Genomic DNA, 15,025 nt, shown 5'->3' with positions numbered 1-15,025 from the left:
CGTCGTGGTCACCAGTTGTTGTATTCTTGTTGTATTCATATTTCTCAAGTCCCATACTGCACCAAGCTGTTGTTCTCTGCAGCACAGTCCTTCGTGTGTCTTCTCAGGGGTTCCTCGTGGGCTCTCGACCCACCCCTATTTATTCCAGTTACCTTCACGAGCTAAAGCTGCTGCCCAACTAAGGACTTGGCAGCTGTAGCTCATTTGGAGTAACTAGGACCCACACAGATCTTACAGGGACTCTCTCCATAACAATACATATATTCAGTCCCCTACAGGAGAAGACTTTTTTGAAGCTTCAAAATGTGCTGGAGTATTCATCATTTTATATTGTGATGAATGTTGTTTTATATTTTCAAGTGATATTATGAATAATTCACTTCATCCTTTAAAAGGAGGTGTTTCAGAGGTGATCAGCATCCTTAAATAAGTCAATCAAGAGTATAAAAATCTGCTCTGAATTTAGATGTACCCCACTCACTCAAGTGACCTTTAGCTGACATTAGTAACAACTAACTGAAAAATGAAGGGAAATGCCTTTCTGAACCAGTTATTTTAAATGGTCTGCCCACTGAAAGGTATTCTTCAACTCTAATATATCTAATAGCACCAGTATTTAGAGCCAAGAAACAGTACCACACAGTCCATGGTTTGATTTGAGGTGTTATTTTTGTGCTTTTGATGCAATCAGAATGGGCCTATCACTAACAGAAGTAAAAGTGTTCAGTTTTAGCAACTGCTGTTGCTTCCACTGTTGAGAGAGGAGCATGAGGAAATTGGCATATCTAAATTTAGGTGATTGACATGAGGCTGAAAAGAAGTTTTCTACAGTTCACTTGCTTGTTTATGTGCAGTTAGGTATATGTTGGTAGTCTAAAGATAGAATAAGCAGAGGAAAGACAATGAAAGTAGTACAATAAACCACATTCAAGCCTTGCCTCACCTAGAACTGAAGAGATACAGGGAAGTACTGAATCTGACATACTTTTTTTCTTCCTTTTTTAACATGTCTGTTGTTCACAGACTTAACAGGCTAAAAATAATCAGCAAATCATAAACATAAAATCATAAAACATCTGTCAGGTTAATTGAAGTACCTCATATGCATCCTGTTGAACTAAAGACACAGTCCATTACCAGGAATCTGGATTGATAAGCACATATCCTAAATACAAGGGAAATAACTGCTGTTAACAGAGAAGTCCTAAGATCTAGTAAGCACATATTTGCTGGTAATACTCTTTATCTTTTGCTTCCTTAGCAGTAGAAGATAGGAAGTTGTTTATTGGAATGATATCCAAGAAGTGCAATGAAAATGACATTCGAGTGATGTTCTCCCCCTTTGGACAGATTGAAGAATGCAGGATATTACGGGGCCCCGACGGCCTGAGCCGAGGTAAGCAAAGCAAGAAGCTTTTTTGGCAGTTTGAGGATGCTGGATGCTGCCTTTTGCAACTCAGCCTGGCATTTGAGCTTTTTCTGTGATTCCCACCTACACCTCCTCCCTACCCAGTAAGCATTTTCTTTCCTGTATTCATCCCAATAATTGTGGAGGTAGTGAACAACTTGATTCCTTTTTGTTCTTTCCCCAGGTTGTGCATTTGTGACTTTTACAACAAGAGCCATGGCACAAACAGCAATCAAAGCAATGCACCAAGCACAAACCATGGAGGTAAAACAAGTTAATGGGTGTCAGGAGCAGGTGTAATTGTCAGGCAGTCACTATGGAGTTTCAGGCACTAGAGAGCAGAGAGAAGGACAAGTACAGTTCTGTGTTTCTTCACAAAAACTGCTCCTGGACCTCTTGTGTTTGTTTTGCTCTATTTTTAGAGTTGGAGATAGAAGATTCATCTGCAAAGAAAATACTAAAATACAAAACAGAATTAAAAGCAAACAAGATTTTGAACCTTTGATGAAAGTTTCTGTTTGAATATATATATAATATATATGTCTGTATCTATGCATAGAGGAGGAGGGGAATGATTCCAATGACTGGGTCTTAATTCATTATTTTTGTGACTGCTGGGGATAGCAAGTATGTAATTGTTTGAATTGCTATTTGCAGGGTTGCTCTTCTCCCATTGTTGTAAAATTTGCAGACACACAGAAGGACAAAGAGCAGAAACGAATTGCTCAGCAACTTCAGCAACAAATGCAACAGATCAGTGCTGCCTCAATATGGGGAAACCTGGCTGGTCTGAACACACTTGGACCCCAGTACTTAGCAGTGAGTTTCTGATTTGGGTTCTTTTCATCTCTTCAGGAATTGGAGTGTCTGACTGTCTTGCAGTGTTTAATATATTCATTTTTAGAAGGCTCCTGGAAGATAGCAGCTGGGTTCTTAATCCCCATTTTGTGTATCAGAAGGCTGAAATCGTGTTATGTGCTCTCATCTAGTTGGGATACTTTTATAGGAGGATTTCAGCCCCAGTCAGAGTAGCCCTAGTTACTGAAACTTTGGGTTTTTCTCCTGCATTCTGTAGAATGTGCTTTTTCTGTATATAGTATTGCCTCAATGTTTACCATATAAATGCCCTTTTCACGTCTATCTGATGACATAGTTCTTGCATTCCTTTATAATTTTCCTTTATTTCTGTCGTCCTCTTCCAGTGAAACCTGGAACAGTACTTGGTACTGTCCAGATAGAAAGGATGATCAGATTTGAAGCAGAGTAAATAAATTCAAACAACAACCAACCAAATAAAAGCAAACCCTACAGAAAATAGAGAGGAGCTATTCTGTTCAGCAAAAATGATGTAACAGAGGGTAGACTGTAGTTTCATTTCAGTTGATTTTGCTGGGTTCCTAAAGGATGAACTTTTCAAAAACTGATATGCTTTTGTTCAAGAGAGTTGCCAGAGTAGGTCTGACAACTGTATTCATGTAATATTAAGTCTGAGGAACAGAAAAGGAAAATTTCATTTCCTTTCATATTCTTGTTATGGTGTATAGTTGAAATGGGACAATTCTCTTACTACTTTTTTAGTTTTGGTAGATTGGAATTTTTTTAATAACAGCTAGTTAATAGAAAAAGGATTTGGAGATCTCTAAAAATCTTCTGAGCTAAAGCTTGAAATGTATTTTATGTCTGCTGTGCATAAGGAGAGTAGAGGAGGTTCCCTCTCCTGGTGGCTCTTTCATTTTGGTTTGGCATTGCCATTTGGCCCATGCTGGTAGTGTCAGCAGTACAGTCTGTTTTGAGGTAGCATATCCTTAAGGTTGGTAATCCTGCCTTAGGTGCTTTGAATAAGAATTCTCTCACTACTGATTCTGCTGGTTTTGTCTTTGTGCGTTGGCTACAATTTTCCCTCAGCACTGCTGATGTTGAGTGAGGAAAGCATTGTGCTGCTGCTTTGGCTGCAAAGTGCTGCATGGGCTACGTGGAGCTTCACTGCGGTGGTGCTCTGGCTGTGTTGTTCAGGAATTCTCTTTATGCTTTGCTGTGATGTGGTGCATGGGCTGCGGGAATTCATTTGTGACGGCGCTCTGGCTGTGGTGTGATGCAGTTTCTCCCAGAAGCAGAGCCAGCCCTCACTCTCACTCTTGTTTTGTTTTTTGGTGTAATGTCTAGCTTTATTTGCAGCTCCTTCAGCAGACAGCAGCTGCTTCATCTGGGAACCTGAACACACTGAGCAGCCTCCACCCAATGGGAGGTGAGTTTTCTTCAACCAGAAGACAAATTCAGTGCCAAACAAAAGAGAACAAGGGTAGACAGAGTAGCCAAAAGGCTGTAGGCATTTTAATCTCATTTAAATAAGTAGTCCTGTGTTTGCCTACTCCTTTGAAATGACAGGAATACTCTGCTACAAGTGTGGATGTTCCTTCTTAATCTTACTTAACTATTGTCCCCAAGGTAAGTGGTGGTATCTCCCCAGCCTCTGGCATTTAAAATTGTCTTCCCTTATGGGTAGCAAAAAGAATGCTCTCTGTATTTGTTCAAAAAACAGCTGTATTTGTATTTGTTCAAAAAACAGCTCTTCACATATGCACCTGTTTTCATCCAAACAGGTGCATATGTGAAGAGCTGTTTTTTGAAATAGGCACTTTCTAATGCACATGTTTTCAATGATTCTGGATTCTTAGTTTTCCCATTTTCAATACCTAAGAACAAAGCATTTATGTTGGAAATACATTGTTGTTAGGAATGTGAGCTAGTGCTTCATTCAGATTCTTTTATTCATTCATTTGAATTACAGTTCATTGTGCCATTACTTTTAGGGAAAATCAGCTTCATAGATAAGAGCCAAATTCCTTGTTATGGGCTACTAGTCAGAATATTCACTGAGTATAGCAGTCCTGGAGCTGTAAATTGGTTGTCCCTTTTGTCTTCACACAGTTGGGAATAATAAAACACATGTTAGCAACTCCTTTCACCATATTCTCTAAATTCTTCTGTTGGCAGAGAAATCTATAGTTTTGATTTTAATTCTGAAGACTTTCAACTTTTCAAATTGCCTCCTGGAGTGTAATGGTAGTTGCCAGTATCATGTGCCCTTTCTGTGCAGAAATTCATCCAAAAGTGTCTTTGTGGATCTGACTTGTGTTGGCTGCTGCACCCATCAGTAACAATTACAGGTGTTTGCAAAGTGTTACATTTTCATTTGTAAGAATTTTGATTTATACTGGAAGTTGATTCTAAATTCAGCGTGCTACATTGAATTCTTTCATGTTAGACCTCTTCAGAGCTCTTAGATCCAAGACCTGTGCAAAAAGCAACTTTTGTTAAAAAACCATTTCACTGATATCCTGTGTGGGGATGATCTATAAATTATTTTCTTGGGCACATGATCCTGCCTTTCCCGCCTCTTGTGTCTGCTTAAAAACAGGATGTAATAAAGAAGAAAGTACAGCAGTAAGCACTGGGGCAGAGGGAAGGGCATAACTGTCTGAGATTGAGAAGTTTACAGGGTAATTCTTTCTTTGCTATTAAAGAACAAAACAAAATAACCCCCCCCAAAAAAAAACCAACAACAAAAAAACCCACCACACCTTAAAACCTGAAATCCAGAAATACAAATAGTGTGTTACATGGTTATTCCAAATCTGATTCCTTACCAAAAAAGTTGTAGTTTTAAGGTCTTGATGATATCTCAGCTGATCTCCTTTCTTGAAATTCATAGAAAGAGAAATTAAGTAGGTTATTAGATCCCACACTTACCAGACTTTGCAGACAAAATTTAATCTCAACGCTGTTTGAAAGCAGATGGGAAAACAGTGTGATGACAAGAGGACAGGTGCAGCGTGCACATGACAAACTGCTTCAGTAAGGAACAAGCTGCTCTGTTCTTCATTAGCTCCAACACTTGCACTTTTAACCCTCTGTAGCACAATAAAAGCAAAATAGAAAACTTCTTCAGGTTTATGCTTTTATGTTACAATTGAATCTTGAGAATCTAAATAAAGGCAGAATCCACTTCTTTTGGATACTAAATTTGCCAAAGGAAACAGATCCTGCCACAAACACGTAACAATTGAAAAAGTGTTTAAAAAACCAAACAAACTATACTGAAGGTATTAGAAGTACTTTAGAAAGTAATTTGTCTATCATGCATTGTCACATTCTTATGTTGTCAATTTAATGCTTAAATTACAAAACTGAGGTTTTAATTATTTGAGATGTGTGCTTTGCTCCCAAGGTCTTACTGAGTATCCAAAAGATGAGATACTGTGTCTGCTTAGGATGTTCTGATGTTTTTAAATGAAGGGTGATTAATTTAGTTTTGTTTCTAATTATGTTGGGAATAAATATTAGGGATTGTCTGAAGTCAGATGAAGAGAGGAGGAATTGTTTAAATAATCAAAGGTAGAGACAAGAAATGGAAAATAAGGGAAAAGTGAAGGGAGGCAGAATTGGAAAAATAGAGCTAGTCTACCAAAGGATGGTTAAAATTCAGGAGGAGATCCATTCTAATGGATCCTCTGGCAGAAAAAGAGAGCAAAATACAGTCAGTACTGACCAAATGGTTTCATTCAGAAGCAGTGGCTCAAAGTGAAGGTGAATCAGATTAATAAATTGACCAGTAAAATTCATAAACACAGGGGTCCCTTGCTCCCTACACACAGCATGCCTGAGGTTTTGTTTTACTTTCTGGTGGGTTTGACCAGCCTGCACATACGTTGGTTGATCCTGTGGTCACGAGTTGCCACTTAACAATTGTCTCACAATTGACTGTTGCTTCTTGGCTGCCAGGGGGACCAAACCAAACAAAATGCTCAGCTGATGGTGGGTTGAAGCCATGCCTTTGTGGCCTCTGTGGTGTGAGGCCTTCATGAAGGAATTTTGCAGTTAGTGCTGTCCACATACAAAGAGTGTGGAGGACGTGAGGGCGGGAGAAGTTGTTGGCCTGGTGTCTAGGCAAGTTCTGTAGCTTGCACACAAGCTCTCAGACCCTGGCTTAACTCCTGTGTTTTGTTGACTGGAGAGAACACTGCTTGAAAATGTCTGTCCTTTGGAGTCTCCATCTGGCATAATGACTACCTGGCCTTTTCCAGAATCACATCTATCTGGGGAAAGAAAAAGATGTTCAGTTATAGCAAGGAGCTGCAATGTAGGAAAGATTGGTAACTCGTGTTAAGGCTGTTGCTTTTAAGCTCGCTGCCGTTGGTGCCTGTGATGAGCTTGCTGTGTGTGTCACACGTGGGAGCCGTGGCAGTGCCAGCAGAGCCTCGCATTGCTGCCTGTGTTGCAGGACTGAACGCCATGCAGTTACAGAACCTGGCTGCCCTGGCAGCCGCGGCCAGCGCGGCTCAGAACACACCGAGTGGCACCGCCGCGCTCACCTCCTCCAGCAGCCCCCTGAGCGTGCTCACCAGCTCAGGTAAGAGACTGCCCCTGCTCTAGCCTGACCTGCACTGCCCTGGAAGTCCTGTCACCTGTTTGTCTAGCCCTTTTTGTCACTTTCATGTTGATCTTTAATAGAGAAACAGTTTACTAGTAGATTCACTGGCCTCTGTTTAGGATAGATATCTTTGCCACTAGCAAAAGCTTTTTTGCCTGCTGTGTCTCTTCCTCCAAAAGGTCAGATTAATTTAGAGTAAAAAGAATTTTTCAGGTCACCATGAAGCAGAAAGGTAGGTGACCTTCTTCCAGTCATATTATTACAATCTCATCACATATTTGGTTTGTCTGTGATTTTAAGCAGGCACAGGTAAATACACCCTGTTCCTCTCAATATGGAAAGAGAAAATGCCTTTAGCATGAGATAAAGCATTCTGTGTGCTAGAACAGTACAGTTTATATTCCATTAATGAAGATAAGGCTATTATAACTTCCTCATAAAAGTAGAATAAACGGACACCTAGCACTTCTACTAGAAAGTGGTTGTATAGAGTGTAGTGTATGAGTTGCACATAAAAATCAGTATCTTCCTTTTGCTTGCCTTTTTTGTGTTTTGTTTGTTTTGAGTTGGTTTTTTTAAACTTTAGGTTATGTACATTAACCAGAGAGACTAGAATGTCCAAGTAGTGTTCTTTTGCTGCCTTATTGTTAAATGTGATCATTAAATGCAAAAAGCAAAAAACTAAAAATAAATTCAGTTGTGCTTATGGCAGACATACTAAGTTTTTATCACAAATGAGGATCAGTATTCTGCTCAGTTATTTCTATCCTATTTTGAGTTATTACTAAATCCTGGCATGAGAAGGGAGACCCTGTATTTTCAGGGTGTCAGTTTTCCAGCATCTCTGGCTTCTGTCCTACAGAGTTGACATCCTCACCTGTGATTGTGAGAGACCAAAGAGGGTTGGAGGAGGGGGTTTTACATTTCCACAGGTAGATTTTGAGTTGCGTAGGAGGACCAAGGAGCCAGGCTAAGAGATTATAAAGAGATTACAAGGAAAAGCTGTTTAGAAAACCTTCTGTCACATGATTGGAAGTTAAACCATGGGTGCTTTGCACAGTTTTCTACTTAAAGAAATCCCGAAGAAAGAATTAGTCCAAAGAGTGTTCGGTTGCAGGACATTTTTTTACATAGAAACTTCCTGGTCTGCAATCGTTAAAAGATTGAATTTTTTAAACTTATCTTGACTCACAGCTATGTATCCTATTCTATAATTTAAAAACAAAAGAGAACAAACAAAAAACTGTGAAGAGTTCAGACTACAGAAGCACTGCATTCATAACCCACTAATGCTTCTTCATCATAAAGGAAGCATGAAGGTCAATGTATCTGACAGTTTCTCCTATATTTCCTCATGCTTTGTCAGGTTACAATTTCTTGAGATTGGCACTTGGAACTAAGATTTCCCTATTGGCTGTCTCATCTGATGACTGCAGCAAGTTTGTTCTCTGTTTGTTGAGGTGGAGAAGGGCTGGCAGGTTGTGAAGTTCAAATGTCAGATGTGCTAGAAAAAGCAGGGACAGCCTCTTCTCAGAAGTGTGCAGTGAAAGGACAAGGGCAATGGACACAAGCTGCAGCCAAGAAAATTCTGATTAGATAGAAAAATAAAATTATTGGCAAGAGTGATCAAGCTCAGGAACAAGGTGCCAGAGGGGCTGTGAAGTCTCCATCATTTCAGAGACTGAGAATTCAGTTGGAAAGGACATTTTCAAATTCAGAGGTTAGATGAGCTCTGAGCAGACTGTTAGGATAATCTACAGAGGTCACTTTCAAATTAAGTTATGCTACTATTCAGTGATTCTTTGGAATTGGCTTTCCCTCTCTGAATTTTGGCTGTTCCACAGAACTATGCAGGTTCCTTTTTCCGTGATGAGAGACATACTTCAGGACTCTTCCATTTTTTATCATTCTCATGGAGGGGCTCAGGGATGGGGAGCAGCCTGTTTTCCAGTACTTTCTGTGCTGAATTCAGATACCCTTCTGATTATCAGTAATATCACTAAATGGTTTTGTGTCAACAATTCAGTTATCATGGTGGATCGTTTGTATTAATATCCTATACAGATTTATCAATTAACTCTTCACAGACCTGTAACATGAAGCAAGCACTATTGCCTTGCTCTCTAAACCTAATTTCAAATATAATTTTAAAGAGTAAAAATTAGCTTTGTTCAAAAAATAAATAAAAAGTTTGAGAGCATGTTGTCTATAAGTAGTCCCTGACATCAAATTCTGAAACGGTTCTAATGCCTTTTGTTAGAGGTATAAATATGCTTCACCTTTTAGGACTACACTCAGACTGGGATGAGAGGAAGCCTTAATGTGTACAGACACATTCAATCCCATGATACTTCCTGTAATTGTACAGCTTTTTGACTCTCTAGTCTTCAAGGAAACTTGAGATTCTATTTTGGTTAATATTCATATGTGCGTTCACTCGGTATATGTTCACATAGAAGGCTGTTGGGCTCCACACAGAAAACATCTGTCCCTCCTGAACCACACCCAGACCCTGAAGAAATTCAGTATATAGCAGTTCAATACCATGTGTTAGTAAGTGCCTGCCTTATCTGAGGGACATATGGCAACATCTACTGTGATAACCTCTTAAACCTAACTGCAGATGAGATGACTAACTCCTTGACTTCTCTCCATCTGTCATCCAAATGTTCACCTGATGCTTACTTGGACATCTCTGCTCAAATTGCGTAATTGGTGAAAAAATCCAGACAGTCCTTCTGCATTGTTGCTTTCTTGACTTCCTTTCATCTGCACTGATACCATTTGTATCTGGGGAGCTTGGAAGTCTACACAGTGCAGTCCATGGACTTATGGATGTGTTACCTGTTGGAATGGTGGAACTCAGGGGACTTATGTATTGTTGTGCTGCCTTCCTACCCATTTCAGACAATTTTCTTTAGATAGTTCCAAGCACTATCCAAGTTGTGTATTTTGATGTAGGATGAGGTGAAGTAAAACCTTCAGCTTGCTGAAGATCAGCTCTTGGAACTGAACAGTCTACTGCTGTTATGTAGTCGTTGTTGCAGAGACCATGGCTGTAGATAAACTCAAACTAGCTTGTGAAAGGAACATCCAGGGAAGTACTATAGAAATATCTCAGGTTAGGAGTGTTTTGTCTGCCATCTTTTTGTCTTAAGCACCAGTAAGAATTATCTGCTTCAGAGGAAAATGAAATGGTTGCAAACACTGAGGTATGTTTCTATTTGTCTTCCTTCTAAAGGCAACCTCAAAGCTTAGGTCATTTTTCTGGACTTGATGTGTCTCTGGCAAAATTCTTTTCAGAGATAACAGAGTATTTCTGGTTTTACTGGAAGTAATTCAGGTACAGTTCAGTCACATTCATCACCTGAATTTAACTTTTCTTCAGGTCATTGATTGGATGCTACGTGGCTGAATTAGGACAGACTTAGTGTTCTTGCAGTTTACCTACCTCCACAAGTTGTTACTTGATGTCCTTGTCTGAGTTTCATTTTCTTTCTAATAATATGTCTTTCAGTATCTTTCTACAGAGCTGTCCTTTATTACATATTCAAATTTTCTTTAAACCTTCTTAAGCATTTTCAGCTACTTCTGTTAGAGTTCGCCTTTTTGACTAGATATAACTCAGTATATGGATTTAAGAAAACATAACCTTAGCAGCAAGAAAAAACCCAACAAAAAACTGCACAGAAACAACATTAAGAATTAGGGATAAAGAACATGTATAAAACAACATTGATTTCCCATCCCCATTGCTTTGTTCTCTTTTCTGATCTAAAATATAACACAAGGAAAACAGAACAGAAATGTTGACTAGAACAGTAGAACTCCTTTACTATTAGGAGTAGTCTGAAAAATAGAGTACAAATACATTAGTGTTGTGATGAATAGGAAAGAACAGACATTAGATATTTCAAGAACAGAATTGCCGGATATCAGGTCAAGTTGTCACCTGATCATTTAAAAATACAAAACAGCTTTTTCTTAGCATAGTGCGTGATTAAATTGAAGAAGTTGTGCCTTAGAACATAGTGGAGTCCAACAATTTGGTTTTCACATTGTGCTGAAATTGATGAATGAAAATTGTAACTTTATTACAAAGACATTGCCTTTGGCTGAAAAAATCCTAGATTCACAGATGGCTCTGTTGGTATATAGGCTATACCTATATATATAGGCTATATATATATAGCTATAGGCTATATATATATAGGAAGCATTCCTTTGTAATTGCCCTGTATTTCTGCTCTACTGTTACTTATCTGCCTTTTGTCATCATCAGAAATGTGATGCTATCTTCAATTCCTATGTACACAGGATAAAGAAAATACAGACAAGTCTTTTGTTTTCTCAGCATTTTCAGTACTAAAGCATTTCTTGTTTTGCCTGGAGAAATTTCTGATAAAGGCAGCTAAACTAAAATAATCGTGTGATCAGCTTTTTGTAGTGGTTTAACTTAATTTATTTAAAATCACAACCTTTTAAAGTAGGGAAGGTATCCATTTTCCCTCTCACTTTGTTCTCTAGCCGTTTTTTTCCTTAGCTACTGCTGTTTTATTTGGGATAGATTTGGAAGGGGTTTTTAAAATTGTGTTCTCATCTGTCAAATATAGTGTCTTTTTGAATTATAAAGATCAACAATGAAATGTTAGAGAAACAAATGCTATTCTAAAATCAAGGTAACTGTATGATTTCTGAACTCTGGCTTTGATTCAGTCAGCTGTGCTAATTTTTCTACCAGATTGATGGTTATACTGTAACTTGTTCCCTGTGTTTTCCCAACATTTAATATGCTATTGATAGTAAGGCAGGAACTGTGTTCTTTCATCAGAGTAAGCATCTTAAAATAGTTTGGGACATTATCTCTCAATTTTTGATTTAATAGGACAGTTTGTCTTAAATACTAGAGGAGGTTTGTCATTCCCTCTGTTATTACAAAAAGTGGTGTGAAGTGCAGCCCTCTGGTTCTCATGCAGCTTCGGTTAGGTACAACTACTTTAGTTAGAGGGTTTAACATAGTTTTTACATAGTTCCAATGTCCCACCCCAGCAGAGACTTTGTGCCATAAACATGAAATGGTAAATATGTAGTGTGGGTGAAACTGCTTGAAAGATGCTAACAATTCTTTGAGAAGTTTTAATTGGGCATAATTGAGAATCACAAAAACATGAAGAAAATTGAAAATGCCTCAAATTCAGTTCTTCTCTTACGTCCTTGGCCAATCTGATAAATTCCTCCTGCAAAAAGATACCTCTACAGCATCAGTCTTCAGTATCTTTTAATTTTTAGCAGTCATAAATATTTTCTAGTGCATCTTGTGCAGGAAATATAAACATCTTGGTTAATAGCAATACACATAGCTTTTCTTCTGCAGTAGTGTACAAACCTGTTAGAAAAACCACTGCTATATAATCATAAAAATACTATGCATTTTTTATTTTATCATGTCCATAAATCTTTGTAGCTGATCCCAGTGTGAACTTCTTTTTCTTTTGACATACCAGCTTTTTTTCTCATTATTTTGCTATTGATTTCTGTAGAACTAACTGTACCTGGTGTAGAATTTGGAGAGCCATGTAAGCTGTTACGGTCCTAGGTACTATATTGGTAGACTTCTCTAACTGAATCAATGTAGTTGAAGATGTTGCTGGAATAGAGGACAGACTATTTATTTTTGGATGTACATTTCAAGACTTCTCTCAGTCCTAGCCCCAGCTGTGGCAGCAGGATTTTTAATAGAAAATTATTTAATGTGTCAGAATAATCTGGGCATGTGGTGTTCCTGTTCTGGCAGAAAACCGTATGTTCAGCTTTATGTTTGCAGGTCTTTTTCACCTTGAGTGATGTTTCAAGGATATGTGTTAATACATAGCAAGTGACTCTTACTTAAGGCAGCAGGAAACCTGGGCATCACTGCTGATTACCTTATGTTGAGATACAGAGTTTAGCCAACATTTATATAATGTCTCAATCTTACATGTCTTACACTTACTGACATTATTATTGCTACAAAGAGTAGATGTTATGATGAAGTAGAAATTTTTAAAAATGTAGGAAGGTCTTAGAACATAACATATATGTTCTTATATTAGAACATGTAACAGTATGATCAATCAAGTTGTGTGGGTTTGGGGTTTTGGTTTTTTTTCTTTACATAAAGTATTCTGTGTTGCCTGGATCTGTTCCTTATTAGTTTTTTTTCTACTGGAACAACTTAATGAAGAAGTTGAATTATCAGGACTAAAAATATGAGTTGAAGTTTAATTGTTTTATTTTAATAGCAGGTTCCTCACCTAGTTCCAGTAGCAGCTCTTCTGTTAATCCAATGGCTTCTCTTGGAGCTTTGCAGACACTGGCAGGTGCTACAGCAGGCCTCAACGTTAGCTCTTTAGCAGGTAAGTTATGTCTAGTGCTGATTCTCATTCCTCAGCCTGTGCTAGGTCTCTGGGGTGATTTTTTTGCTCCCTGCTTTCTGTAATTGTGCAGAGCATTTGAAAGGTTGTTGATCTGGCTCAGTGGAAGCACTCAGTCATCTTTTATTTCCTCTTTCTTATACAGGAATGGCAGCCTTAAATGGAGGACTTGGCAGTGGTGGTCTCTCAAATGGGACAGGTAGCACAATGGAAGCCCTCACACAGGCTTATTCTGGAATCCAGCAATATGCTGCTGCTGCACTGCCCACACTCTATAACCAGAGTCTCTTAACACAGCAGAGTATTGGTGCAGCAGGAAGTCAAAAAGAAGGTAGGCAAAAAGTTGTAGAAACTACTTAAGATGGGTTTTCAAAAGGGCAGGCTTAGCCCTTGCACTTACTTTACCTGCAGATATTTTTATTTGGTGTCATATTTTAGAATCCAGGAGTTACTGAAGGTAAAAAAGGTCTGTGGGATCTTTCTACTAAGGGCTGCCCGAAGTAGTTTTTATACAGGATGTTTCTCGTGGGGTTTTTTTAGTCTTAAGTGTTTCCTTAATTGTACTCCTGTATGTTCTCAGAGGGAAGGAGAATATGAGTGTACAGCCTGACAGATCCCACTGTCAGAGAATCAGATTTGGTTTTGTTAATGCTGTTTTCTGGGTCCTTCACCTCTTCCAACAGCCAGCTACTTATGCCAGTCTTTTCACTCTAGATTCAGGTTAAATTTAATATGTAATGTAAAGTAATGTAGAATGTAGGAGTAAGTTTCCAGCAAAATGTTTATAAGAGAATCTGTCAGATTACAAACAATGTGATTATTTGTATTTTGTTTGGAAATTTACTTAGTTGCTTTGGGACCACAATTTTTGCATAGCCATTTTTTGTTCAGTCACCATCTAGCATTCAAACTTACTGTTCAGTTGTCATTACAGCAAGTATCTGTGAACGAGTTTTGGCACAATGTGTAAAGTACAAACAAAAGTGGTCAGAAAGAGCTAGAATTATTTGAGTGATCAATCCCAGCAAAGGGCCATGCTCATTTATTCTGGAACCAAGTGCTCTGCAGTACTGTAAACAGCAGTTTCATTGTTTTATCTAGAAAATCTGTCATGACTGGCTCATCCACCTTTTTTTGTGCAGTGGGTATGTGGTATCCATGCTCTTTCTGAATTTATTTTCCTACTTGTTTGAAGGTCCAGAGGGAGCCAATCTGTTTATCTACCATCTTCCCCAGGAGTTTGGGGATCAGGATCTGCTGCAGATGTTCATGCCATTTGGAAATGTCGTCTCTGCCAAGGTTTTCATTGACAAGCAGACCAATCTAAGCAAGTGTTTTGGTATGTTTGATCTACAGCTTCCTTCAAGGGGAAGCAGTGGGGCAGACATTGATCTCTTCTCTCTGATGACCAGTGACAGGACCCAAGATAAAGGCCTGAAGCTGAGTCAGTGGAGGTTTAGGCTGGATATTAGAAAAAGGTTTTACACCCAGAGGGTGCATGGGCATTGGAAGAGGCTCCCAGGGAAGCGGTTGCAACACAAGCCTGACTGAGTTCAAGAAGCGTTTGGAAAGTGCTCTCAGATGGACAGTGTGATTCTCAGGGTGTCCTGTACAGGGACTTCAGTGATCTTTCTAGATCCATTCCAAATCAGGATATTTTGTCATTCTAATAAATCATTATCTGTAAAAAGCTGGCTTTTATAGTAATCTCTTTTTCAATATATTTCCTAGTCTAACTATTAAGTAAGTCGGGAATCTCTATATATTCCTAAT

At 38.6% G+C, this 15,025-nt stretch overlaps 1 protein-coding gene across 23 annotated transcripts in view; it reads left to right on the top strand.

Moving 5' to 3' along the window:
- CELF1 (CUGBP Elav-like family member 1) overlaps positions 1 to 15,025 on the top strand; it is a 67,279-nt gene that overhangs the window by 34,715 nt on the left and 17,539 nt on the right. For 11 of the 23 annotated variants that reach the window (XM_074543140.1, XM_074543138.1, XM_074543139.1 and 8 more), the window contains 8 exons: positions 1,262 to 1,396; positions 1,593 to 1,672; positions 2,066 to 2,227; positions 3,572 to 3,653; positions 6,690 to 6,818; positions 13,121 to 13,234; positions 13,398 to 13,583; positions 14,448 to 14,591. In XM_074543140.1, coding sequence (XP_074399241.1) covers positions 1,262 to 1,396; positions 1,593 to 1,672; positions 2,066 to 2,227; positions 3,572 to 3,653; positions 6,690 to 6,818; positions 13,121 to 13,234; positions 13,398 to 13,583; positions 14,448 to 14,591 — 1,032 coding nt within the window. The remainder of the gene's footprint in view (positions 1 to 1,261; positions 1,397 to 1,592; positions 1,673 to 2,065; positions 2,228 to 3,571; positions 3,654 to 6,689; positions 6,819 to 13,120; positions 13,235 to 13,397; positions 13,584 to 14,447; positions 14,592 to 15,025) is intronic. The other 12 variants (XM_074543143.1, XM_074543153.1, XM_074543142.1 and 9 more) reach the window with 7 other exon arrangements.

Source organism: Zonotrichia albicollis, chromosome 6 (assembly GCF_047830755.1).
Source record: "Zonotrichia albicollis isolate bZonAlb1 chromosome 6, bZonAlb1.hap1, whole genome shotgun sequence".
Classification (NCBI taxonomy): domain Eukaryota; kingdom Metazoa; phylum Chordata; class Aves; order Passeriformes; family Passerellidae; genus Zonotrichia; species Zonotrichia albicollis.
The sequence above is the reverse complement of the archived record's forward strand: the minus strand, read 5'-3'. Positions and strand labels throughout refer to the sequence as shown.